The sequence below is a fragment of the Microcaecilia unicolor genome, chromosome 13 (genome assembly GCF_901765095.1).
Source record: "Microcaecilia unicolor chromosome 13, aMicUni1.1, whole genome shotgun sequence".
NCBI classification, from domain to species: domain Eukaryota; kingdom Metazoa; phylum Chordata; class Amphibia; order Gymnophiona; family Siphonopidae; genus Microcaecilia; species Microcaecilia unicolor.
In genome coordinates this window covers 28,358,208-28,385,593 of record NC_044043.1, presented here as the reverse complement: position 1 = coordinate 28,385,593, position 27,386 = coordinate 28,358,208, and the positions used below count along the sequence as shown (strand labels likewise).

Sequence of the window (27,386 nt, the reverse complement as noted above, 5' to 3'; positions counted from 1 at the left end):
CTCATCAAAACTATTCAGAAAACCACACAAACTAACATCCTACCTCTATCAATGTCCCACTTCCACAAACCTACCCCATCAAAACTCTTCAGATAACTACATAAATTATCATCCAACTTCCTTCAAGGCAGCCCCTCAGAAAATTCTATAGTCTATCGAAGTCCTTTCCATGTCATAACAGCGGAATGCCAATGTAACTGTAGCTGTAAATTGCAAGCCACTTTGAACCAAAACTTGTTTTTTGGATAACAGCGGGATATAAGAATGCATTAATAAAAAATAAATAAATACAGCTTAAACCATAGTACAGAACATCCCTATGAGATGACTCAGAGCTCTTGAACCAAAATCTTCTTTAATGCAGTAATCAAACAAGGAAAAATAACTTACAGTTCAGAAGTGCTGGACAAGAGTTTTTGCCTTGCAGACTGGGAGTATGTTCTCCACCAGCTCTCCCTCCACGCAAAAGAGAAGCTGGGAGTGATTCAACAACACATTGAGTAGAGATGCTATTTATACTTTTACACTGGTGAAATCTTGATATCGTCATAGTAGCTTCAAGAGGGTCATACAGCAAAATAAAGCGTTGGCAGTTTCAGTTCACAGAGGAAAATGCTACAGACTATTATAGACACGATGGGAAGAAGGGACAACTTGCCCAGCATGCACAGAGGACAAGGCAAGCCAATAGAAAGAGTCCAATAAGACACAGGGATCTGGGACATGTGCTCTGGAAGAGCCTATTACAATATTACAGGGGTTTGTGCTTCAAGGGCACAACCTTAAAGGTACAGGCAATGTAATCTGTTACAGACAATGTTTAACATATACAGAAACAACAAGCCTGCCTCCATGCTCATTCTCCCTCCCTCCCTCTCTATCTTGCTTTCTCTCTCTCTCTTTTGCTTGATCTTTCTCCCTCCCTTCTTCCCTCTTTCTTTCTCCCTCTATTTCTCTTGCTCTCTCCCTCTTTCTTTCTTTCTTCCTCTTTCTCCCTCCCTCTTTCTCTCTCTCTCTCTCCCTCCCTCCCTCTTTCTCTCTTTCTCTCTCTCTCCCTTTCTCTTACTGTCTTCCTCCCACTGTTTCTTTTTTTTAATGGTTTACTTGTAGACAGGGACAGCTAAAGGCAATCTGCTGCCTGAATCAAGGTATGAAATGACACCCCGTCAAGATGTCCAAAAAGGGAGGGTGCCTTCAGAGCTCCAATCAGGGAGCTAAGAGGGAAGGTAATCCCCCCTCCCCTTCAAAATGCTAGTCAGGCAGTTACCCCAAGAAAAAAGAACACAATTTATATCTCCAGAGTCCAGGCTACATAATAGAAAAAAAAAGAAAACTCTGAAATGCCTGTTCTACTCAACAAATATTTTAGCTTGGAACTCTTAATATAAAAAATACTCAAGCCCAACCCTGCACACTGGACTGTCATGATATTAATGCAAACATATGTTCTGCATTCATGGAAGTCCCCCCCCCCCCCCCCCCCCCCCCCCCCACCCCCCCCCCCGCCTTCCACCTCATCCAATAATGTGTGCACAGCAGAATCTGGATATTTCTCCATACAACCGACCATACAAAAAACATTTTCTAATTCTGGTGTCTTTTTAGTAAGAGCCGACTAAACCCTCATTAAGCACCAACCCCAGGATTCTATAAATGGTGCACAAATTTCCGCACGCAAAATTATGCGTTATTCCGGGATGCGTGCACTACTAAATTGACTAACAAGCCAATTTGCACCAATAATTGGGTGCTAACCAATCAATTATTGGTGTTTAATTGGCAACAATTTTGATTTGTGCATGCATCTTGCTAAGCGCTATTCTATAAAGATCCGGGCAAATCTTATAGCACCATGGACAGGGCATGGGTGGATTAGGAGCATTCACTAAAGATGCATGCAGTATTATTGAATACTGGTGATCTACACCTAAATTATGCACCAAGATTTACACTAAGTTTCAGTTGGTTAAATTCTCACATCCAAAGTTTGGCACAGAAATCAGCTCTAGGCACTATTCTATAAACAGTGCCCAACTTGGAGCGCCATTTATAGAATAGCGCTCTGTGCAGATTTTTTCCAGTGCTGTTTTTTTAACACCATTTACTAAATCTAGTTCCAAGTGAGCAAGTTGTTTATAGAATACTAGGCCTTCAGAGGCACTAATTGTTAACATTTGCGTGCTTAAGGGCTAGGCGCTGTACTTTAGAGTATGCACCAAAGTTGCTTAGCGAGTATCTGCTAGATGGTATACATGCAGGTGGAGTATGGTTAGGCCATGGGCGTGTCAACAAGTGACGTGTGCAATTTATAGAATACTATTTAGATGCACCAACTTACAATAGCCATTGACCTGTCATAAGTAGGTATGCACTCAATGTAACCACAAGGCAAACTTCAGCAAATTATCTTACTTCCAAGCTCTACTCCAAACTGAAGACATGTATGTTCTTATAATTCATATACTGAGAATCACATTATTATTTTGCTAAAAATCGTGAAAAGGAGGAAAAAGACCTCAAATGTCCTGACCGTGGCAGCAAACAGAAAATCTTAGTGCCTGCGTTCATCAGAGCCCATTCTTCTCATTTGTCTCAAAAACCCTCCTTTAACAATTTTTTACTTTAACTTATTATATTTATAATCCAAATAATTCACATTAATGTAGGTTTTCAGATCCCTATATCAAATACTGTATATATCCATACACTGTAGAGAATGAAAAGAAAAGCACATAGCTTTTGAATCTTATTCCCAATGGGGCTCTCCGTTTCACTTTCTAATAAGCTTCTTCAGGGGACTAAGTGCTGAACGTCTCACATTTACTTCTTCAATAGCGACACCAGACTTCTAACATGGTGCTTGTGACTATTTAATGCCAACATAATAATGCGATTCTCAGTATTTGAATTATAAGAACACAAATGACACAAATGAAATGGGCGCTAGCAAGGTTTTCCTTGGAGTGTGTATGTTTGAGAGAGTGTATGTGAGAATGACTGTGTGTGAGACAGAGAGTGAATGTGCGAGTGTGTGTGAGAGAGAGTGAGTCTGGGTGCGAGTGTGTCTGTGAGAGAGAGAGTGTGTGTGTGAGAATGAGAGTGTGTGCAAGTGCGTATGTGAGACACAGTGTGTGAGAGAGTGTGTTTCACACAGATACAGTGTGTGCGAGAGTGTGTGTGAGACACAGACTCTCTGTGAGACTGAGTGTATGAGACCAAGAGAGTTAGTGACTGTGACACAGAGAGAATGAATGTGATACAGTGTGAGACATAGAGTGTGTGAGAGACAGTGTGTGAGAGTAAGAGAGAGAAAGACATTGACTGTGAGAGAGAGAGTGTGTGTGTGTGACAGAGATACTTCCCCCCCCCCTCCCTCTCTCTGGTGTCAGGCCCCCCTCTCTCTCTCTGGTGTCTGAGCGTTACTGTGCAGGACGCTGTGCTCTGGCTGTGCTTCAAGGAACTGACCAATCCTATTTAATAGAATGCACCTCCAAATTCTGAAGCTGAGAAACCTCGTGTGGTTGGTCACTTCTGCTTGTGACGAACCCGGAAGTACGTGATGTCAATTCAGGAGATGGATACAGAGAGCAGGAATGCCTCAGCCATGCAGTCAGCTTCAGAATGTTGGAGGTGCGTTTTCTTATGTAGGATATATATCTTCAGCTTGGAGTAGAGCTTGGAAATAAGTTGGTGTGCAACCATTCTGGCGTGCCAAAGTGGCTTAGCGCTAGTGTTCTGTGATGGCTTAGGTACCCCTATGCGCTGTTGTAGACTTGGCACTAAGGACGCCTGTTCCATGAAATTACCAGGAAGAATTGTACTAGTTTTAAGGCAAGCTATGAAGCCTCTTTTAAATAACTTTAAAATAAATCTGATCCAGAAATATTAGATAACTAGCATAGATTTATTCTCTCTAACATATTTTCAGTTTTGCAGCTTATGATTTATTAACATGGCAGATGAATCCTACAGAGAAGTAACCTTAGAACTTACGGACGTTAGCATTTCACGACACTTCAGCACCTTATCACAATCCACAATATTTATATTTAACATATTTATATGTTCATATTTAACATATGTTCATATTTAACAACAACCTTATGCTGTAATTTGATTTTGGCAACCTTTATAGATACTAATATAGCGATAGCTTGTTGTCTAGTACCTCATAAAGATCCATGAAGTTCAGAAACTTTCAGACCCTCGTTAAAGACTCACGCAATCAAAGTTGTCTTCCCAGAAGGTGTTATGGAATGTTCAACCACAATCCTGTTAGACTGTCATGTATTTGGCAGTGTATAACAGAATTTCCACTCACAGCTGTTGCTACTCCAAGATTTGACTCCAAGTGATGTTACACCCCCACTATCAGCTGTTCAGTCTCTACATCCACTCCAACATTAGACTGCAACCTATTTCTTGAGCTTTGAAGAAGTACTGCCACCACTGCAGGAAGTATGTAGTGCTGACAAGATCCTCTCCGCTGCTGCTAGGCTGAGCTCCACATAATTCCCAGAGGATCTCCAGATGATGTTGGGCTCTTTTTTGACATTTTAGCTAGTTGTATCTTCTCAGGACTGGGAGCTGAGTAGAATGACAGGTGTACAGGTTGAAATGCTCCATTCTCCTTCACCCCAGGTGGAGTTCTCAGCGAACCCCTCTTTAATAGGAGGAGAGAATTAAAATATCAACGTGAGCTACTGTTAAGATGTGTTATTTTATCACTAATTCATGCTATTTTAGCACAGGTCCCCTTTTATGCAATGAGACTTAGAGGAGAATAATCGAATGGCACCGGCGAAATAGACTGCCGGCAATCTATTTTGGCGGCGCCGCAAGCAGCTGGCCAAACCGTATTATCGAAAAAGATGGCTGGCCATCTTTTCTTTCGATAATACGGTTTGGCCCGGCCAAATGCCAGAGTTCGCCGGGTTTGAGGTGGCCGGTTTTGTTTTTCAGCGATAACGGAAACTAAAAGCGGCTAAACCCCGGCTAAATCCAAGGAGGAGACAGCATTGTAGTGCACTGGTCCCCCTGACATGCCAGGACACCAATCAGGCACCCTAGGGGGCACTTCTAAAAATTAAAAAAATATATATACAAATAGCTCCCAGGTGCATAGCTCCCTTACCTTGGGTGCTGAGCCCCCCAAATCCCCCCCAAACCCACTCCCAACAATTCTACACCATTACCATAGCCCTTATGGGTGAAGGGGGACACCTACATGTGGGTACAGTGGGTTTTGGGGGGTTTGGAGGGCTCAACACTTAGCACCACAAGTGTAACAGGTGGGGGGGGGGGGGGGTTTGGACTGTCTGCCTGAAGTGCACTGCACCCATTAAAAACTGCTCCAGGGACTTGCATACTGCTGTGATGGAGCTGGGTGTGACATTTGAGGCTGGCATATAGGCTGGCAAAAAAGGTTTTTATTTTTATTTTTTTAGTGTGGGAGGGGGTTGGTGACCACTGGAGGAATATGGGGAGGTCATCCCCCATTCCCTCCGGTGGTCATCTGGTGAGTTGGGGCACCTTTTTTAGGCTTGGTTGTGAAAATAAAAGGACCAAGTAAACCCGGCGAGATACTGCTTAACGCCGCTTTTTTTTTCCATTATCCGCGAAAGCCGGCCATCTGGTAGCCACGCCCATGCCCGCCCATGTCCCGCCTTCGCTACGCCGCCGACATGCCCCCTTGAACTTTTGCTGGCTTGGCTGCTCTGCGCATGCTCCACCGGCCGATTGGCTGACTGTTTAACGATGGAATAGAGAATGCAAGTGAGCTACAACGAGCAGCTCATTTGTATTCCTTTTCCTTGATGCATGCCCGTTCCTTACCAATTCGCTAAGGGAATCGGTAAGGGAAGGGCTTTAATGATTGATTAGTGCATCTAGCCCTGAGATATCAATTAAGCATATTCTATAATGGGCGCCTAAATCTAGGCGTCGATTATAGAACACGCTTTGTCGACACTAATTTCAGCACCGATTTTTTAGGTGCCATCTATAGAATCTCCTCCTATGTGCTAAACGCAAATATTCAGCAGAGATCACCGGCTATCTCCCGCTGAATATTAGCGGTTAGCCGGCTAAATGTTATTTGGCTGGCCAGGAGCCATTCCTGGCTGGTTGAATAGCACTAACTATCGGCCAGTAACTGTATAAGTTTAGGTACACTAGATGCAAAAACTGTCCGATAAATCTTGGGAGCTTTCCTGGCATTTTCGGGAGAGCTGCCATGCAATTAGCACAGAACAAAGTTGGCCACAATTTATTAACAGCTTGGCAGATAATGCATATTTCAGTTAACATAGAGGGACATAATCGAACGGTGCCGGACACCTATTTGGCCGGCGCCACAAACAGCGGTCCCGAACCATATTATTGAAAAGGATGGCCGGCCATCTTTCATTTTGATAATACGGTTGGGGCCGGCCAAATGTCAGAGATGGCCGGGTTTGAGATGGCCGGCATCGGTTTTCGCCGATAATGGAAACCGAGGCCAGCCATCTCAAACCCGGCCAAATCCAAGGCATTTGGTCGTGGGAGGGGCCAGCATTTGTAGTGCACTGGTCCCCCTGACATGCTAGGACACCAACCAGGCACCCTAGGGGGCACTGCAGTGGACTTCAAAAATTGCTCCCAGATGCATACCTCCCTTACCTTGGGTGCTGAGCCCCCCCCCCCAAATCCCACCCAAAACCCACTACCCACAACTGTACACCACTACCATAGCCCTTAGGGGTGAAGGGGGGCACCTACATGTGGGTACAATGGGTTGGGAGGGGGGCTGGAGGGTTCAACACTTACCACCACAAGTGTAACAGGTAGGGGGGGATGGGCCTGGGTCCGCCTGGCTGAAGTGCACTGCACCCACTAAAACTGCTCCAGGGACCTGCATATTGCTGTCATGGAGCTGGGTATGACATTTGAGGCTGGCAAAAAAATGTTTTTAATTTATTTTTTTTTAGGGTGGGAGGGGGTTGATGACCACTGGAGAAGTACGGGGAGGTCATCCCAGATTCCCTCCGTTGGTTATCTGGTCAGTTTGGACACTTTTTTTTTAAGCTTGGTCCTGAAAATAAATGGACCAAGTGAAGCCAGCGAAGTGCTCGTCAGAGCCGGCCTTCTTTTTTCCATTATTGGCCGAAGACGGCCATCTTGTAACCACGCCCCTTCCTGCCTTCCATACCCTGCCGAAACGCCCCCTTGAAGTTTGGCCGGCCCTGCGATGGAAAGCAGTTAAAGCCGGCCAAAATCGGCTTTCGATTATACCGATTTAGCCGGGTTCAGGAGATGGCCGGCCATCTCCCGATTTGTGTTGGAAGATGGCCGGCGATCTCCTTCGAAAATAACCTGGATAGTTAACTGCATCATATTATAAGTTGAGTTATCAGTTAAGAGCCAACTCTGTAACTCAGCTCCTCCATTTAGATGCCCTGAGGGAGCCTGGTAGGAGTCTATTCTATAACGGAACTTAGGCACTTGGGTTCCATTATAGAAAACTAGCGTAACCTGGTATAGATGTGCCTAACATTTAGTCCTTGCATTTACACCAACCATGGAGCTGGGAGAAGTGCAAGTACTTGACTGTGGCAGGGCTGTGTGTGAGTTACAGTATTATGTACGTTGCACATATAAATGGGAGCCTTGCCTTTGCCCTGCCCATGCTCCACCCCGTGAACACCCCCTTGCAAATATGTGCTAAGTTAAGCAGAATAGCGCATAGGTTGCATACTGGTGTATACACATGTATGGGCTTACATATGTAGTGTTCTAAACTTGTATATATGTAATAGACGTGTAAATGTTAGCACCTAGTTTAGATTGCTCTTCACATATGCCCTGATGACCTCCACATTAACTGCCAAGTGAAATCCCCACCCATTCTGCCCTTCAAAATGTGTTAGTGGTTTAATGCAGAAAACACTAACAGTTAATGTAGTATATTAAGAGCCAGATGCACTAAAGTCATCATTAGAGCCGTTCCCTACCAAATTCCATAGCGAATCAGTAGGGAACGGCTATGCATCAAGGAAAGGGAATGCAAATGAGCTACTCGTAGTAGCTCACTTGCATTCTCTATTCCATCGTAAAACAGTCGGCCAATTGGCCGGTCGAGCATGCGCAGAGCAGCAAAGCGTTATGCTGGCTGCTCTGCGCATGCCAAATACGCCTCCCTGTGCTGCCCGAAGACGCCGTGCTGCTCACCCCTCCCTCCCCCCCCCCCGCCACAATAATAAAACAAAAGTGCAGTTGAGGCCGGCCATCGAAAAAAGCTGGCCATTTTCACCGTCATTCACCTCCGCAATAATAAAAAACTTCTTTTTTGGCCGTTCTTCACTCAGCTGAGAGACCTGGAAGTCTCTCAGCCAATCACAGCGCGTTTAGCTGAGCTAAATGCGCTGTGATTGGCTCAGAGACTTCCAGGTCTCTCAGCTGAGTGAAGCATGGCCAAAAAAGATGTTTTTTATTATTGCGGAGGTGAATGACGGTGAAAACGGATGGCTTTTTTCGATGGCTGGCCTCAACTGCACTTTTGTTTTTATTATTGCGGCGGGGGGCGAAATGACTTAGCGGTTTTTCATCAGTTTTCAATCCTGCGCAGCCCCAACAAGAGGTACAGACCTCTCGTTAGATTTTCCGGCGTTTTCCACTGTTAAGGCACTCGGAAAAGGTTAGTGCATCTCATTACAATAGGGTTTCTACACAATTTGCTCATCAGCATTCCGTTTTCGTTAGCTGCTACCGTCGTCGTAAAATGGCTTTTAGTGCATGCCAGGGTCTACTACTTGCTCGTTAATGGCTCATTATTGGCTCGTTAGGTTTAGTGCATCTGGCCCTAACTGTTAATGTGGCACCATGCTGATGGCACGGAGAACTTCCTATATTAAACCGCTAATGCATCTTTGTAAATAGGAGTCCAACACAGCTCACTTTGGTTAGTAAAATGGAATATCAGCACTTAACCAGATAATGCCAACTCCACCCCCGGACCGCCCACAAAATAGCCGATTTCAGCTTGGGTGCTAACCGTGGATATTCAGCGGCACTATCTGGTTGCCCAGTTAGCTCTGGACAAGCGATTTAAAGGCTAGGAGCTGTTTCTGGCAGTTTAAATCACTTTGAATATTGACTCCTTACTGTTTAGCTCTATAGAACTACACCACAGCTGAATAGGAGTGCATAGAATTGACAGAATTTTCAATTGTTTCAATACAATAATTGTTCATTCTTTTTTCTCCCCCCATTGTTTTCTACAGCTCAAACAAAAGTTTCCCATGAGGTAGCCCATTCAGTCCAAGTCTTAAATTCCTCCTCACAGGAACATTCTCCAGCCATTGTTTCACGGATGCCACACCTTCCTGTCACTGCTGTGACGCGAGTGTCAGAAACATTTTCAGGAGAAACATCCACCTCAGCGCCCATCTTCACTGCATCCAGTGGCCAGCTAGCACAGAGCCACAGCAAAAGTCATAATGAAGTTATGATAAAATCTTCTAATCAAACAGGTGAGAAGAAGGGGTAATTAATGATCTTACATGTATAGGGATATAAGACCAGTGCCGGGCAGACTTCTACAATCTGTATCACGAAAATGGAAAAAACAAATCAGGATCAACCACTCTTCCAAGGTTGCATTATATGTTTATTTAATCTCAGTGGGGGGAGGAGAAGACATATCGAGGTTGAAATTAATGAGTAAAATAAATAAATAAACAAGCAAACAAACAAACAAATAACTGACTATATTTGGTTGGCATGGTGGTGAATTGCAGACTGCCCTGGTAATGATGACAGTGTTTAATCATGAAGGAGTGTAACCTGCATATAGGAGTAATCAGTAATTCACCACCAAAGGTGGTAGGACAGAGATGTGTATAAATAATTGTTTTGTACTCTGGAAATAATGACAAAAACCACACCTCCTTACTTAGTAGCTCCCAGTTTTAACTCCTTCTAATAAATACTTCCAGACTAAAAACACATAACTGATAGAAATAGCAAAGAATTTATCTACATGAAGAATAATAATAATAATAGCATACAAATATATTTACAAGAATGGAACATCGACAATAATAGGTAGAAGAAAAGTTCAGAAGAAAAGTAGAATAACAGTTCTTCGAGGGCTATTCTTTAAATGGACACTAATCTGATATTGGACTGAACAATAACAAGCCTTAATGGAAGCCCACACTGATAACTTCCCTCCTTGGTATCTCTGTAAATGGAGAAGGTATAGTGTCTTTCTGCATAGCAACAATAACTAGGAAATCTCATTTGAAAAAAGTAAAAAGAGAGAGCAACTCACATTTCAACTATTTTAGTTCCATTGGCAAATGCCGTACCGTTTGTTACCCGCAAGTGGTTACAGATTTTGACTATACAACTTACGTGTGTTGCAAGTTTCTCTCCAGAACTACTGGAGTAGTAGGTATTTGTCTTTATAGGCAGTGCTTACTCTGAAGTGTTCCGATGATCAATGAGATGAGTTAATATAAGATGAAAGTTGTAGATGTCTTTTATATCATTTTGCTATCAGCAATGTCTGATGATCTGATAACATCATGGAAAGTGATTGGCTGTACCCTTTATGTTATGACTTGAAAAACCACAGGAATGTATTTTGACATCATTCTGAATGCTTTCTGGGCTCCAGACATTCTGGAGTCACTATGACCAAGAGTCCTTGTCTTACGTCAGCCAGAATCACAGGCTCACAGGTTTCTTTTTTCAGAGTAAGCATGACTCAGCTAGTTTTACATCATAGCAGAGGTTTTCCTGTAGTGCAGCACAAAGCACTGCCCATGCTGTGCAACGGGTATGGCAATGTCAATCTCTGCAATACACTTGTTATCCTGTGTCAGGGGCTTTTACCCCTACAGGTGGGTGCTGCTCTAACTGTCTTGTTGAGCAGACTGGATGAACTGTGCAGTTCTTCATCTGCCATCATTTACTTCTACTGAGAGTAGCAGACACAAGGCTCAGATGTTGTTATAAAAGGTAAAGTTGTGTATTATATAGTACTGGCAGCAAATAATAATAAATGTAATCAGAGACAATGAATTATGCAAAATAAGTTAGAATTGTGGTAAAGTGTCTTAAGTACCTGTCAGGAAAACTAAGATAGCACACACTCACCCTAATCCTGAATTATTAGGATGCCTGACGCCCCAGGCATTATAAGAACAAGGGAGATAACAGTACAACCTGACAGATGATACCACTCAGGAACACTGGATCCAGAGGCAGGTCAGTAACTGATGATGATGGATAATTATGAAGTTCTACCCAATGACCCTGGTAACTTAGGGTAGAAAAAGTAAACTTACCAAGATATTTGAAAAGTTAAATTCCATACCAAATAGATTTGCTCTTAGATGAAAAAGCAAAATATTAAAATGGCTTCAACATGATTTGGAAATCAGAACAACAAGTGAGGTGATGACATTTGCAGATGACACAAAGCTATTTAAAGTTGTTAGAGCATGTGCAGACTGTGCAATATTGCAGGAAGACCTTAGGAATTTGAAAGACTGCGTATCCAAATGGCAGATGAAATTTCATGTGGACAAATGCAAAGTGATGCACATTGGAAGAATAATCCAAATCATTGTTACCTGATGCTAGGAGTCACCTTAGGAGTCATATGCTTAGGATAATATGCTGAAATCTTCTGCCCAGTGTGTGATGGTGGCCAAAAAAGCAAACAGGATGCTAGGAATTATTAGGAAAGAGACGGAAAATAAGATGAAGACTATTATAATGCCTCTGTATCACTCCATGATGAGGCCTCACCTTGAGTATTATATGCAATTCTGGTCGCCGTATCTCAAAAAACACATAGCAGAATTAGAAATGATAAAGGGGTGGAACTCCTCTCATATGAGGAAAGGCTAAAGAGGTTAGGGCTCTTCAGTTTGGAAAAGAGACAGTGGAGGGGGTATCAGATAGATGTCTACAAAATTCTGAGCGGTGTAGAATGAATAAAAGTGAATCAAATTTGTACTTTTTCAAAAAGTACAAAGAGTAAGGGACTCAATGAAGTTACATGGTAATATTTTTAAATGAATAGGAGGAAATATTTTTTCACTCAGTGAATAGTTAAGCTCTTGGACTTGTTGCCAGAGGATGTGGTTACAGTTACAGCATATCTGGGTTTAAAAAATGTTTGGACAAGTTCCTGGAGGAAAAGTCCATAGTCTGCTATTGAAATAGACATGAGGGAAGCCACTACTTGGGGGCATATCAAACTGAAGCAAAAAAAAACCCAAAACAAAAAAACTTCCACAAATAATCACTAGTCAAACAGAGTGGAAGGAACCAAGACAGTGTCCAAGGTAAACCAGAATGTCCAGTTTATTTCTTCAAACCAATGGGAGTATTCACAGTACAATCTTCGCATGCAGTATACAAGGTGCACTTGTCATAAAAATCCAAAAACAGGCAGTGTTTCAGCACTAAAGGCCTTCATCACAGAACCTATTCAAGTTGGAACAGTGTCAAAACTGAAAAGATACTGGTGTCTGTTGAATGCTATCAACCAATGTGCAGATCTGAAATACACAAAATAGTGTGAATGCTGATGTGAAAGGCTTGGAGAAATGCTGTTGACTTTTACATCGGCATTTACACTATTCCATGCATTGGTTGGTAGTATTCAACAGACATCAGTGGTTGTGCAGTTTTGACGTTATTGCAACTTGAGTAGGTCTCCTGATGAAGGCCTTAAGTGCCCAAACATGGCCTGTGTTGAGATTTTTATGTCAAGTGCACCCTGTATACTGCATGCGAAGATTGTACTGTGAATACTCCCACTGGGTTGAAAAAATAAACAGACCATTCTGGTTTATCTTGGACTTTTTTCTTGGTGCCTTCCCCTCTCTTTGACTGGAAGTCATTACTTGCCCTGGGACCGGTAGCATGGAATCTTGCTACTCTTTGGGATTCTGACTTGGATTGGTCACTGTTGAAAGCAGGATACTGAGCTAGATGGACCCATACTGAGTCAGACCTAGTATGGCTATTCTTATGTAGTTAAAATGTTTTGTTTTTTAATTTGCAGTTGGTGCTGTGAAGACTTGGGGTTCAAGTTCTGTGAGAACAATGGGGATGTCTAGTTTTGTAACCTCAGGTGAGCATTCCTGTTTTTAATGTTTTCATTTCTTTTGACCCCACTAGTATGTTAGGTTTCAACAATTTTTTATTGATGACATAACAAAAGCAGACATAAGCAAACATGGGTGAAGTACAACTGCAGCTCCACCTCAAAAGCAAAATAAATAACCTGCAAAATTGTGAACTAGTCATCAAGATTCCCCCCCCCCCCCTCGTCTAAATCCACTGGGGCTATGGCCCTGACTCTTGAAGCCACAGACCCCTATGATAACGACCATGAAAATAGGCCCCCCACTGAACCCTGAACCTCCCACCCCCCTTCCGCCTGTAGACTCAAAACCCATCCCTGGCACAGTCCCCCCCCCCCCAATATTAACCTGCATCAAGGTACTGTTTCTTCATTTACAAATGAATTAACAATAAACCACCCTCTAGGACTCAAGTCATGCAGGTCCCACTAGTATTTTAATAAGATTTCCAGATACTAAGAGCGAGTACCCATTACTTTTCATTTTGGTTCAGGACAAGCTCAAGACTGATTCCATCTTGTCTGAATACTAGATTATTCAAATGATTCTTGATCCCCAAAGGTTGCTGGAGCCATTAAAACTTGCAACCTGACTTTCCATACTACACTTAAGGAAACTAGGCCCAGTGGAAATAATCCAAGGAAACACCAGGTTTTTGGATGCAAAACCCCCAGGAAGACATAACTGATTTATCAGGCTAAAATAGATTAAAATAGTACCTCCAGCGGCAATCAAGGCCAAATGGGCATAGACTAAACATTGTCATGGTAAGGTGGCCTACCCCTAGCCACCAATGGAACACTCAGGCACAATCAAACTGTAGGAGGTAATTCTATAAATTAGTGCCATACACGTCACTTAACACGTCATAGACATCAATAAGTGGTAGTTAACGCACAAATATTAAACTAGGTGCTATTTTATAAGGTGGGGCCTAAGAGCTCTAGCATTTAATTGCAGGGGGCGTGTATGTAGGCAGTGCATGGGTGGGCCATGGGCATGTCTCTAAAGTGATGTGCGTAACTTATAGAGTATTTTACCAGTTATGCGCATCATTTAGCACATTGACATGATGCAAATGGCCACATCCAGTGGAGTAGCTATGTGGGGCCACGGGGGCCTGGGCCCCCATAGATTTGGCCCTGGACCCCCCTGCCAACGACCCTCTTGACCCCCCCCTCCCGCCGTCGTCTACCTTTGCTGGCGGGGGACCCCAACCCCCGCCAGCCAAGATCCTCTTCTTTCCACAAAAGGTTTCCTTCTGTTTCTGACAAAGTGTACAAAGTGTAGGACATCAGAAACAGAACGAAGCCTTGCGCTGGAAGAAGAGGACCTCGGCTGGCGGGGGAGGGATGGCAGTGGGAGTGGGGGTTGAGAGGATTGGTGGCGGCGGGGGGGGGGGTCAAAGTTGTTGTTGGTGGTGGCGGCAGCGGCGGGATTGGGTCGGCAATAGCAGTGGTGGGGGGTCGGCGGGACCGGGGGGGGGGGGTTAAAATGTGCCCCCTCACCTCGGGCTCTGGACCTCCCTCCCGCCGAAGTCTGGCTACGCCCCTGGCAACATCTAAACTGAAGGGCACCCATGCTGACTTATGCTAGTATCCTGTAACATATTATAACTGTAGTATCACAGTCGATTATCAAGCGAACAGCCAAAGTTCAACTCAGGAGTTACTAGAAATATTTTTTGGATCATACTACAGTTATATGATACAGATTTGTTATTATTGGGAAATGATATAGTTTGGATATTGTTATAATCTGCACATACACAACCACTTGAGTTACATTCAAGTATTCTGTAATGATGCACAGATGACGTTATAAAATTGGTGCCCAGTGCATGGTATTGACACAAATTTATAGAATTGCCTCCAAAGGGAGCAATTCTATAACAGGGCACCTACATCTGGAAGGCAAGTGTTGAGCCTAATCTAGAAAGGAAAATAGGACCCCAAAATTCCATTATAGAATACTAGTTTAATCAGGTATTTAGGCGTGATCACTTAAGCCAGCAATAGAGCTGGTACAAGAGCGAGTTGCCTAAGAGTAGCAGCAACCTGTGTCAATTACAATATTCTGTAACGTGCGCATGTAAGTGGGAGCCCACTCATGTTCCTCCCCTCCGTACGCCTCTTTGCAAATTTTCGTTCATCAGCAGGATAAGTAGCCAGTTCACTTCACAGGCTGTAAATAAGGTAAATGCAACAATTCTTAAGTCCACGCATTCCTTCTTCAGCTCCTGTCCCTGACAGGCTCCACAGTTCAATATGAAATCATAGTTCCAGCAGCCAAGGGATAATTGGCCTACCTTGGCAGTCTTCAGTTACCTCATATGTAATCCCTGGAGGCATAGATTTGAGGGGGCTTCTTCCAAACACAGGACGTAAGCATCTGAGCTAGGGCCACTCTTTCCTGGGACTCTCCTCAGGTACTGCAGCCAAGCCCAAAACCCCAGATCCTTTCTTGAGGCCTCCCTGTTCTGTTCCACTCTAGGGTTTTTAACTCCCCCCCCCCCCCACCCCGCCACAGCCCTGCCTTCCTGATTCGGCAGGCTAGTTCTCCTTACCTTAAGGTAGCTCCATTGCAGTGAAGGAGTGTTCTTAAGGAAACCCAACCTAATACCAGCCACTCCCTCATAAGTACTTATTTATTAGATTTTGCTCACACCTTTTTCAGTAGTAGCTCAAGGTGAGTTACATTCAGGTACTCTGGATATTTCTCTGTCCCAAGAGGGCTCACAATCTACATTTGTACCTGAGGCAATGAAAGGTTAAGTGACTTGCCCAAGATCACAAGGCACAGCAGCAGGATTTGAACCGGCCACCTCTGGATTGCAAAACCGGTGCTCTAACCACTAGGCCACTCCTCCACTCCTTAGGTGGCATGCTGGCATTTACACACACATATGTACATAAATTGCTATATTCAAAACGTTTACACACATAATACCTGCATAAATGTTAGCTCGTAGGTTACAGCACATAATTGCGGGGGTGGGGGGGGGGTATACATGGGACCCCGACAAGCCCACACAGGCAGCAAGAACAAGAAGAATTGGATCAGCCTGTCCTGAAAAAATGAAGCTAGCTGGCAACCCTAAAAGTAGAAAGCCTTCAACTGCAGAACTGCAAATCCCAGAAGGCTTAGGTATGACCTTCAACAGCATAACTACAAATCCTAGGAAGCTTAGACCACCCCCTTTTACTAAGGCACGCTCACGTTTTCAGCGCGCGCTAAACGTTAGAGACACCAATGCATTCCTATGAATGTCTCCAATGTTTAATGCGTGCCCAATTTTAGTGTGCACTAGAAACATGAGCACACCTTAGCAAAAGACCCCCAAAGTTACAGGAGTATGAAAACCTGGACTAATTAAAGCATCCCTGATGGCTTGGAGTTAGAAGGGTGGTACACCCTTAGCGGAGATTTAAAAAGGTTTGGACGGCTTCATAAAGGAAAAGTCCATAGACTGTTATTAAATGGACTTGGGGAAAATTCACTATTTCTGGAATAAGCAGTATAAAATGTCTTGTATGTTTTTGGGATCTTGCTGGGTATTTTTGAACTGGATTGGCCACTGTTGGAAACAGGATGCTGGGCTCGATGGACCTTTGGTCTTTCCCAGTATGGCAATACTTATGTAGATTTTAATCTCCTCCATTGCCACCAAGTCACTGGAAGTTGAAATTGATTTTTTTTTCTCAGAGCAAATGAATTCTTGCTCAAATCCAGTGCGAGTGAAAACTAACCAAGAAATATTGAAATGCCAACATTTTTTGTAACCGTACACAGATGTGCTGGAAAAAGTGAGACTAGTAGCAGCAGGTGGTTCTGTTGGAAGCTTCCCAGGCCCTATGATTTCATTCACATTCATGCCTTGGAATTGAAAAGTTGAGTGCAAAACAGCCTGATGCTCACATAGAGCTCCCTTACTGACCTCCCTAAAACCAAGTGGTCAGGGAAACCTCCTGGAACACAGACAACATCTGGGACTGTAAAACTTGAAAGCTGCATGAACAAAAGCATATTGCATTTGGTTACATGGCTTTTTGATAATATCAGTGATCTCTAGGGGCTGATGTATTACACTAAATTTATCATCAGTCACTGCAACACTGTGGAGTCAATATTTAGCCAGTGGTGATCAGCATTTTCTTGGCTGCTAATAGCAGTATCTGCAAATATTCAATGCATTGAATATTTATACATAGCCAGATAACACTTATCCAGTTAAGTGTAATATTCAGCCCTTACCCGGATAAGCTAAGTGCTGTATGTGGTCCTAAGTGCTGAATTTTGGCACTTAACCAGATAAGTGTTATCTCTGCCCCTGGAAGCCAGTTTCAGCTTAGGCACTAACCAGGTATATTCAGTGGCACTATCTGGTTAAGAGCTGCTGAATATGCCTGGTTAGCTCCAGACATGAGATTTAAATGGCCAGGAGATTTAAATGCCCCTTTATTCATTGGGCATATTAGCTGATGTTGGTGAGTTGGGATGGATTGGGATTTGATATACTGCCTTTCTGTGGTTTCAATCAAAGTGGGGTACTTATTTTGTACCTGGGGCAATGAAAGGTTAAGTGACTTGCCCAGAGTCACGAGGAACTGCAGTGGGAGTTGAACCTGGTTCCACTGGTTCTCAGGCCACTGTATTAACCACTAGTCTACTCCTTCGCTCATGAAGCATGGTGCATAGATTACTGCAGACAGTAAAATACTCATTGACATATAGACAGTATGGCAAAATTTTAACTGCTTCCTGATATGCAGTTAAGCTTTTTTGCATTAAAGCATCTGAGATGCATTATGCTCATTTTAATGCATGTGCATTTTTTGGCACGCTAATAGGTAATATATTTATTTGTATCGTATTTTATTACATTACCTTGATTAGCATATATTTTGTGTTAACATTTCTATAAACTACCATTAACTGTACTGTTAGCATGCGTGAGCTGCTTGTGATTGACAGGCTTCTAATGTGCATTAACACTCATGATGATGTTGACATACTTTAATACATTGGCATCCTACAGAAGAAGTTGCAGTTTCATGGGCCCAGAACTCCAGAAGAACGTCAACAGTGGTTGGTGACCACTGGGGGAGTAAGGGGAGGTCATCCCTGATTCCCTCCGGTGGTCATCTGGTCAGTTCAGGCACCTTTTTGAGGCTTGGTCATGATAAAAAAGGGACCAGGTAGAGTCGACCAAATGCTCATGAGGGACGCCCTTCTTTTTTCCATTATTGGCCGAGGATGCCCATCTCTTAACCACGCCCCGCCCCGCCTTCGCTACATTGCCGACACGTCCCCGTGAACTTTGGTCTTCCCCGCAACGGAAAGCAGTTGAGGACGCACAAAATCGGCTTTCGATTATGCCGATTTGGGTGACCTCGAGAGAAGGACGCCCATCTCCCGATTTGTGTCGGAAGATGGGCGTCCTTCCCTTTCGAAAATAAGCCTGATAGTGTCTGTGTCACCATATAGATGGACTAACGTATTTTTCAATCATTGCACATCAAGAGGACATCAGTGTCTCCAGCGTATAACATTCAAGTTCAGAGACAGTAATAATCCCCATATGATGTCCTCTTCTTCTCTGCCTCTTGGTACAACAGGTGTAATTTCCTTATTCCATCCATAATAAATATATCTTCAAAGACATGCATCTACAACAATTCTAGTCCCGACATAGATTTATGTTTCCCTTGATGCTTCCTCAGGGGACTAAGCTTTGGTTGTGTGTTTTACAGGTGGGTGTGCACATATAGAGATTCTCAGTAGAGTGTGGGAGGGGCTCACATTTATGCACATAACTTGTAGAATACTATAAGTTACCTGTATATCACCAACATTTAGATACACACACATCAACTCCACTGTTTCCTCTAAGCTGAGCAGAAATCCTCCATCTACAGTCCTAACAGTGGGTGGCGCTGTTTCATTAGTGAGGGACAGGCAAGCACTGTAGGATTCTGGATGACCTGCCTGGTGATTGAAAACATAATATTGAAGACCCACCCCCTACTGGTAGTAATGCAGTTGGAGGAGTCCCAGTCAACTTAGAGGGAACAGTGGTCACCTCTATGACTGGCATAAGTGCTCATGCCTGAGTTCATATATGCATACCTGGTTATGTTAGCAATCTATAAAGGAAAGTAGGTACCTTCCTTTATAGATCAGGTGCCTATATATAAGTGACAATTATAGAATTACCCTCCCCCCCATATGTTTATGTGTAAGTCCCAACCTAATAACTTTTGTATTTGGTATCTTATTAACACCAAATTTTAAGGAATGTGAGTGGGGCCACAAGGATCCTGATAGGCTATTTTTGAGGTTATTCACTTATACCAGGGGTGTTCAATGTCGGTCCTGAAGAGCCACAACCCAGTCGGGTTTTCAGGATCTCCCCAATGAATAGGCATGAGATCTATTTCCATTCAGTACCTCTATTGTACGCAAATAGATCTCATGCCTATTCATTGAGGAAATCCCGATTGTGTTGTGGCCTTCGAGGACCGAGGTTGCCTACCCCTGACTTATACCCACAAATGGAGGTAGGTTCTATTAATTATGCATTGAACTTTAGGAATTTGTTTTGTCTTTTCAGATGAAAAAAACAGTTCTGTGACAAAGTCAGTGACGTCTGTGAGTTATGGCATGTCAAGTGACTCCAAATCCAAAGAAAGGTAGGCCCTTTCCAAGACTATCTGTTTAAAATGTAGGCTTTTCCTGGCTTTTTACGAGGTTTCAATTGTTGGGTTTCTTGATATAACTAGACTGAGATGGTGGCAGACACACAAACAGATGCCATTTAATGCATTTGTTTGTTTTTGGTAAGAGAAGTGCAACCAGGGGTGTAGCTACTATGGGGCCACGGGGGCCTGGACCCCACGTAGATTTGGCCCTGGACCCCCCTGCCATGACCCTCTCGACCCCCCCTTCCTGCTGCCAACCCTGTCCCGCCACGTACCTTTGCTGGCGGGGAACCCCAACCCCCGCCAGCCGAAGTTCTCTCCTCAGCCGCGCGGCCTTGCTTGCTGAATGATCTGATCAAGTTTCCGTGCATGCGGCCGAGGAGAGAACTTCGGTTGGCGGGGGTTGGGGTCCCCCACCAGCAAAGGTACGTGGCGGGAGAGGGTTGGTGGCAGGAAGGGGGGGGGGTCAAGGGGGTTGGGGTAGTGGCGGGGGGGGGGGGGGGTCAGCAACACTGTGTGGCCAAGAAGAGGACTTTGGCTGGCGGGGGTTGGGGTCCCCTGCCAGCAAAGGTACGCGGCGGGAGAGGGTTGGCGGTGGGAAGGGGGGTCAAGAGGCTTACGGCGGGGGGGGGGGGGGGGGGTCAGCAACGCCGCGCGGCCGAGAAGAGGACTTCGGCTGGCAGGGGTTGGGGTCCCCCGCTAGCAAAGGTACGCGGCGGGAAGGGGGGTCGAGAGGGTTGCGGCGGGGGGGGGGGGTGAAAGTTGGCGGCGGGTGGGGGGGGGGTCGGCGGCACCGGGGGGCGGGGGGCTAAAATGTACCCAAAACTGTCAAAGTGGCCTGCCAATCCCCCAACAAAGAGGCCGCCGCCGCCGCCACCCGCTGGCGGCCAAACCGACTCCCACCCTCCCACCCAGCGATGGGGGGGGGGCTGGAGGTCCGGTGGACATCCGGTCCCCCAGACGACACCCCCCCCCCATGTTCACGGAGGGCTGGAGATCCGGTGGTTCTCCAGCCCCCCCCCCACAAACCCCCAGAGGACTTGGTTGCCGGCTTAGAAACGCTGCCCTACCCTCCCATCTGCGACGGGGGGGGGGGGGGCTGGAGGATCGGTGGGTCTCCAGCCCCCCAAACCCCCAGAAATCGTTGTGATCCATTGACGGGGGGGGGGGCCTAGAGGTCCACCGGACCTCCAGCCCACCCCAACTCCTCCCCCCCCCCAGCGTTCTCCACAAATCCCTGGTGGTCCGTGGTGACACGTAACCCCACCCTCCTCCCTCCCTCCCGGCCCCCCTACCTTTGTTGGAGGAGGGACGCAGCCTGCATGCCTCCCTCCTCTTCCTTTTGACGCCGCTTCAAAATGGCGGCGCCCAGCCCCGCCCATTGCATCCTGGGATGCGCTGGGCGGGGCTACATACCATATAAGGGAGCGATTCCCTTACATGGTATGAAGCCCTGCCCAGTGCATCCCAGGATGCAATGGGTGGGGCTGGGCGCTGCCATTTTGAAGCGGCGTCAAAAGGAAGAGGAGGGAGGCATGCAGGCTGCGTCCCTCCTCCAACAAAAGGTAGGGGGGCCGGGAGGGAGGGAGGAGGGTGGGGTTACGTGTCACCACGGACCACCAGGGACTTGTTGAGAACGCGGGGGGGGGGGTGGACCTCCAGCCCCACCCCCCTCGTCGGTAGATTACAGCGGCCACAAGGATTTCTAGGGGTTTGGGGGGCTGGAGGCCCACCGAACCTCCAGCCCCCCCCCCCCCCGGCGCTGGTGGGAGGGTGGGACAACGCTTGGCCGGAGGCGGCCACGAAGATTTCGGGGGGGGGGGGGTTCGGATCGTCGGGGGGGGGGGAGACCGGAGGTCCTCCGGACCTCCAGTCCCGTGTGCTGTTGCCTTGGGGGGGAACGGGGGCCTGCCAGCATGCAACTGCATGCTGGACAGGGCTCACCATTCTTCCCCAATGATCCGCAAAATCTAACGCCAGCTCGGAGCTGGCGTTGATTTTGCTGCGGCCAGCGACCCAATCTTTGGTGCGCTGGTCGCTGATCATTGGGGATGAATGCGTTAAGCGCCAATTAGCATGCATTTGCAAGCTAATTGCGCTAGAAGCCCTGTTTAGCATGCATTTGCATGCTACTTGTGCTGAGAGCCCTCGAGTGCGCTGTTTCAGGCGCTCGAGGGCTCTGATCATGGGTCGGCTGCAAACTCTGGCGCTAGTATGGCATTAACAGCCTCTAGCGCCAGAGTTTGCTTTTGATCATGAGGGCCTTATTCTTTCCCCCTGAGTGACCCTGTTGTTCCATGATGATCTAATGCTCCAAACTGACTCCCTCACATCCTTCCTGCTTCTAATGTACTCTCTATTCCCCCCTCCCCCAACCCTGCCACCCTAGGCGACCGCCTAATCTGTCAAATATTTAAAGAGGTGCCATCTTTCCACCCAAGGTTGGACACCATTCTGTTGCCTTTCCACCTGTGGTCTGAGATTCTCGGAGATCACCGTTCCTGTTTGGCATGGTTGGAGTAAATGCCATGGCCTCCCTCATACACCAGTAAATGCCATTGATGCCATGGCTGTGCATATGTTCATTGAGACCTGCAGGCATTGTGAGGCTTCAGCATGAACAGCTCAGGCCCATTTTCTCTCCTCAAAGTCTCTTCTCTTCTTTTAGCTCTTTCTTGGGCTTCAGATGCTCTCATTCTTCTGCCTCTGTCACTGACAGCTGGCTCCATGTGGTAAGCTTACTGTTGTACAGGTTTGCAGCAAGGGGGAGTGGTCATGAGGAAAAGAAGACTGGGCATGCTCAGTTTTGGTTTTCAAGGCCCGCAACCCAGTCAAGTTTCAGGATTTCCACAACAAAAATGCATGAGGTCTATTTGCATGCACTGCCTCCATTGTATGCAAATCGCTCCCTTATATGCATATTCATTGTGGAAATCCTGAAAACCTGACTGGGTTGCGGGCCTTGAAGACTGACATTGAGCACCATGGTGTATATGTTATTTAGCACACAGACACTATTAGCAATAGAGATGTGCATTCATTAATGTGTATTTGGTTCGTTTAGGGGCACATTTTCAAAGCACTTAGTCTTACAAAGTTTCATAGGTTACTATCCTGCTTACTTTCAAAGGAGAAGGCCAGCCCTCTTCCGACACAAATCGGGAGATGGCCGGCCTTCTCCTAATGCCAGCCAAATCGGTATAATCGAAAGCCGATTTTGGCTGGCTTCAACTGCTTTCCGTCGCAGGGCCGGCCAAAATTCAAGAGGGCGTGTCGGCAGTGTACCGAAGGCGGGACGGGGGCATGGTTAAGAGATGGCCGTCCTTGGCCGATAATGGAAAAAAGAAGGCCGGCCCTGACGAGCATTTGGCCGACTTTACTTGGTCCCTTTTTGTTCACGACCAAGCCTCAAAAAGATGCCCGAACTGACCAGATGACCACCGGAGGGAATTGGGGCTCACCTACCCTTACTCCCCCAGTGGTCACCAACCCCCTTCCACCCAAAAAAAAACATTTAAACACATTTTTTGCCAGCCTCTATGCCAGACTCAAATGTCATACCCAGCTCCATCACAGCAGTATGCAGGCCCCTGGAGCAGTTTTTAGTGGGTGCAGTGCACTTCAGGCAGGTGGACCCAGGCCTATCCCCCCCCCCCCCACCTGTTACACTTGTGGTGGTAAATATTGAGCCCTCCAAACTCCCCAAAACCACTGTACCCACATGTAGGTGCCCCCCTTCACCCCGTAGGGCTATGGTAGTGGTGTACAGTTGTGGGGAGTGGTTTTGGGGGGGGATTTGGGGGGCTCAGCACCCAAGGTCCCAAGGTAAGGGAGGTATGCACCTGGGAGCAGTGCCCCCTAGAGTGCCTGGTTGGTCTCTTGGCATGTGAGCGGGACCAGTGCACTACAAATGCTGGCTCCTCCCACGACCAAATGGCTTGGATTTGGCCGGGTTTGAGATGGCCGCCATTAGTTTCCATTATCGGCAAAAACCAATGGCGGCCATCTCTATCGCCGACAATCTCTAAGGCCGGCCCAAATGTTGAGATTTGGCCGGCCCTGACCGTATTATCAAAACGAAAGATGGCCGGCCATCTTGTTTCGATAATACGGTTGGGTATACCGCTTTCCGGGGCCAGCTTTAGAGATGGCCGCCCATATAGATGGCCGGCCCCGTTTGATTATGCCCCTCTATGGAACTTTGTAAGTCTAAGTGCTTTGAAAGTACACCTCTTAGTCACCTTAAAAAGTTTAGCACCTATGAATTAATGTGCATTCAATCGATTTGTGTGCATTAAAAAGTTTTAACATGTATAGAGGGGCATAATGGAACAGAAACGCCTATCTCCATGGGCGTTTATCTCCGAGAACGGGTCCGTGAAGGGGCGGGGCGGATCGTATTTTTTAAAAGAAAAAGACGCCCATGTTTTATTCGTCAAGGTGTGAGCTGGGCGTTTTTGCTTTTCAGCGATAATGGAAAATGAAATCGCCCAGCTCAAAAACGAATAAATCCAAGGCATTTGTTCGTGGGAGGGGCCAGGATTCATAGTGCACTGGTCCCCCTCACATGGCAGGACACCAACCGGGCACCCTAGGGGGCACTTTTACAAAAACCAAATAAAAGGTAAAAGAGCTCCCAGGTGCATAGCACCCTTCCCTTGGGTGTTGAGCCCCCCAAATCCCCCTCAAAACCCACTGCCCACAAGTCTACATCATTACTATAGCCCTAAGAGGTGAAGGGGGGCACCTACATGTGGGTACAGTGGGTTTGGGGGGGTTGGACGACTAATAGCATTAAGCAGCACAATTGTAACAGGTAGGGGGGGGGATGGGCCTGGGTCCACCTGCCTGACGTCCACTGCACCCCCTAACAACTGCTCCAGGGACCTGCATACTGCTGCTTGGGAGGAGGGTATGACATTTGAGGGTGAAAGTAAAAGTTGTGAAACATCATTTGTTGTGGTGGGAGGGGGTTAGTGACCACTGTGGGAGTCAGGGGAGGTCATCCCCGACTCCCTCTGGGGGTCATCTGGTAATTTAGGGCACTTTTGGGGGCCTTATTCGTAAAAAAACAGGGTCCAGGAAAAGTGTCCTAAATTCTAGCTCAAAACTGTTCCATTATCGGCGAAGGGCGCCCATCTCTGTTCGCCCGATAACCACGCCCCAGTTCCGCCTTCGACACGCCTTCGACATGCCCCCGTCCACTTTGTCCGCATCCGCGACGGAGTGCAGTTGAAAGCGACCCAAATTCGGCTTTTGATTATACCGCGTTATTCGTTTTTGTGAGATAAACGCCCATCTCCCGATTTAGGTCGGAACTTGGGCGTTATTCTCGTTCGATTATAAGCTGGATAGTGTTATTCCCAAATTGCCTGGGGAAACTAGGTATCTTTGTATGTATCATGTATCAGAGCAAATATTTTTTTGCTTTTTTTTCCACAGTGCCACCAACAGTTACTATGATGTGATGCCTAAATCCCAGACTTCACCTCCTGTGATCCATCGTCAAGTAGAACGAAGAAAAGAGCTTGTGCGGTCACAGACGCTGCCACGAACCTCCGGAACACAAGCCAGGAAAGCTCTCTTTGAGAAATTTGAACAAGACACTGGAAAGTAAGACATTCCTCAATTATTGTAACATTTTCAGTTCTAAAGCACAGTAACTGTGAACAGTGTTAACCCATTCTGCCGACGAGCTTTTAACTGTAGAACCAGTTAATACTGGAAGTACCAAAGCTAGTGACAATATTTCCAGGAAACCTTGAGGGCGAATAGATGCATGAGAGTGGAGGAATGGCCTACTGGCTGGAACAGCGGGCTGAGCACCAGGGTTGAAATCCCATTGCTGCTCCTTGTGATTTTGGGGAACTCATTTAAGCCTCCATTGCCTGCTCCTAAGATTAATAGTGAATGAAATGTTGTCAAGTATTGTTTGTTTAATCAAGTATTGACCACAAATATGACTATGGTGCAGCCAAAATTATAAGGCCACTCTTCCAAGTTTATATCATTTATAACTGCTTGTATGTGGTTGGCATTCTGGCGACTTGCCCACTGCCCTGTTTAGAGGCCAACTGAATTTCTGTTTCAGTTTCAGCTTTGGCACTGAAATCGAGCATTTTCAGCTGGAACCAAAACTTTATGGTGGCTCCCCTTAACTGTCCCTAACTGCACCATTTTTTATCACCTTCATTGGCTTCCTATAAATCATTGTATATATTTAAAGTTTTTTGTTTGACACACAAGGCATACTATTTAGGAAGTCCGCCTTTTTTGTCACCTCTTGTCATTCCTTATACTCCTCCAAGGTCACTCAGGGCCCCTTTTACCAAGCTGTGGTAAAAGAGGTCCAGCAGTAGAGAATGACATGGAGACGGGGACCCACAGTAACTGCGGGGACGGGGACAGATCCCGCAGGGACGGGGTGGGGACGGGGCAGGGATGGGGACAGAGCCTGTGAGGATGAGGACAAACTGGAGTGTTATTTATGTTTGATTGATGCAGACGACAATATTTTTATTTTTTGGAAAAAGAAGCAAATATGCTGGCCACAGCTAGCAAATTTTGTATGGGGGATCCTGTACATCCTGCTACCAGCACATCTTCTAAGAAGACATCTTCTATTGCAGGAGGGACTGTGGAAGACAGGAGAGCTAGACTGAATCCTCAGATTGTTGATGACTTCTTATTCATCCACAGATTAAAAATCATGACAGTGCTTCACAGGGCATATTTCTCCCCTCTAGGGCATACAGAATGGGTTGTATTTTATACCCCTGGACATTTTAACAGTGTGGATTAGGATTCTTTGGGGTAGTAGAAGTCAGCTATTGTTGGGGTTGGAAGAGTGTGTGTGTGTGTGTGGGGGGGGGGGGGGGGGTTATTATAGTTGCTCATTGCTATTATTATTTTCTTTTTGTAATTTATACACAACAGTTACACAGCATATTGTTCCTTTTTATACTTCAATAAAAAGATTTAAATATAAAATCATAAGTGTTCACAGTGCCGTAGCGAGGGCGGCTGACACCCGGGTGCAGCATGGCACCCCCCCTCCCCTCGGCGCGCACCCTCCCCCCACCCAGAGCGCATTCTTACATTGAATTAGGAAGTGAGGGGCGGGCGAGAGGGCCGATCCACCCCCGAGTGCACATCGCTGGGAGCTGCATCGGCTCCGCTGGTTCCCTGCTCTCTCTGCCCCGGAACAGGAAGTAACCTGTTTCGGGGCAGAGGGCAGGGAACCAGCGGGGCCGACACCCCCCCCAGCGGCGTGCACCCGGGGCAGACCGCCCCAACGCCCCCCCTTCCTACGCCACTGAGTGTTCAAAGCGTCTGCAGATGAGGGCAGAACCCACAGGTTAGAGCTGGGACGGGGACAGAACCTGTGGGGACGGGGCAGGAATGTAGACAGGGCCTGCAGGGACAGGGTGGGGACGGAGACAGAACCCAGGAGGACGGGGCGGGGATGGAGACAAATTTTATCCCTGTGTTATTCTCTACCCTGCAGTAGCATTGGTGCATGGATTTGCTGAGCACC

General features: G+C 46.2%; 1 protein-coding gene across 1 annotated transcript in view; it reads left to right on the top strand.

Moving 5' to 3' along the window:
- Nucleotides 1-27,386, top strand: part of SMTNL2 (smoothelin like 2) — a 178,544-nt gene that overhangs the window by 114,927 nt on the left and 36,231 nt on the right. Inside the window, exons 3-6 of the mRNA XM_030185854.1 lie at nt 9,261-9,509; nt 13,067-13,135; nt 19,762-19,840; nt 25,292-25,462. Of these exons, the coding sequence (XP_030041714.1) occupies nt 9,261-9,509; nt 13,067-13,135; nt 19,762-19,840; nt 25,292-25,462 (568 nt within the window). The remainder of the gene's footprint in view (nt 1-9,260; nt 9,510-13,066; nt 13,136-19,761; nt 19,841-25,291; nt 25,463-27,386) is intronic.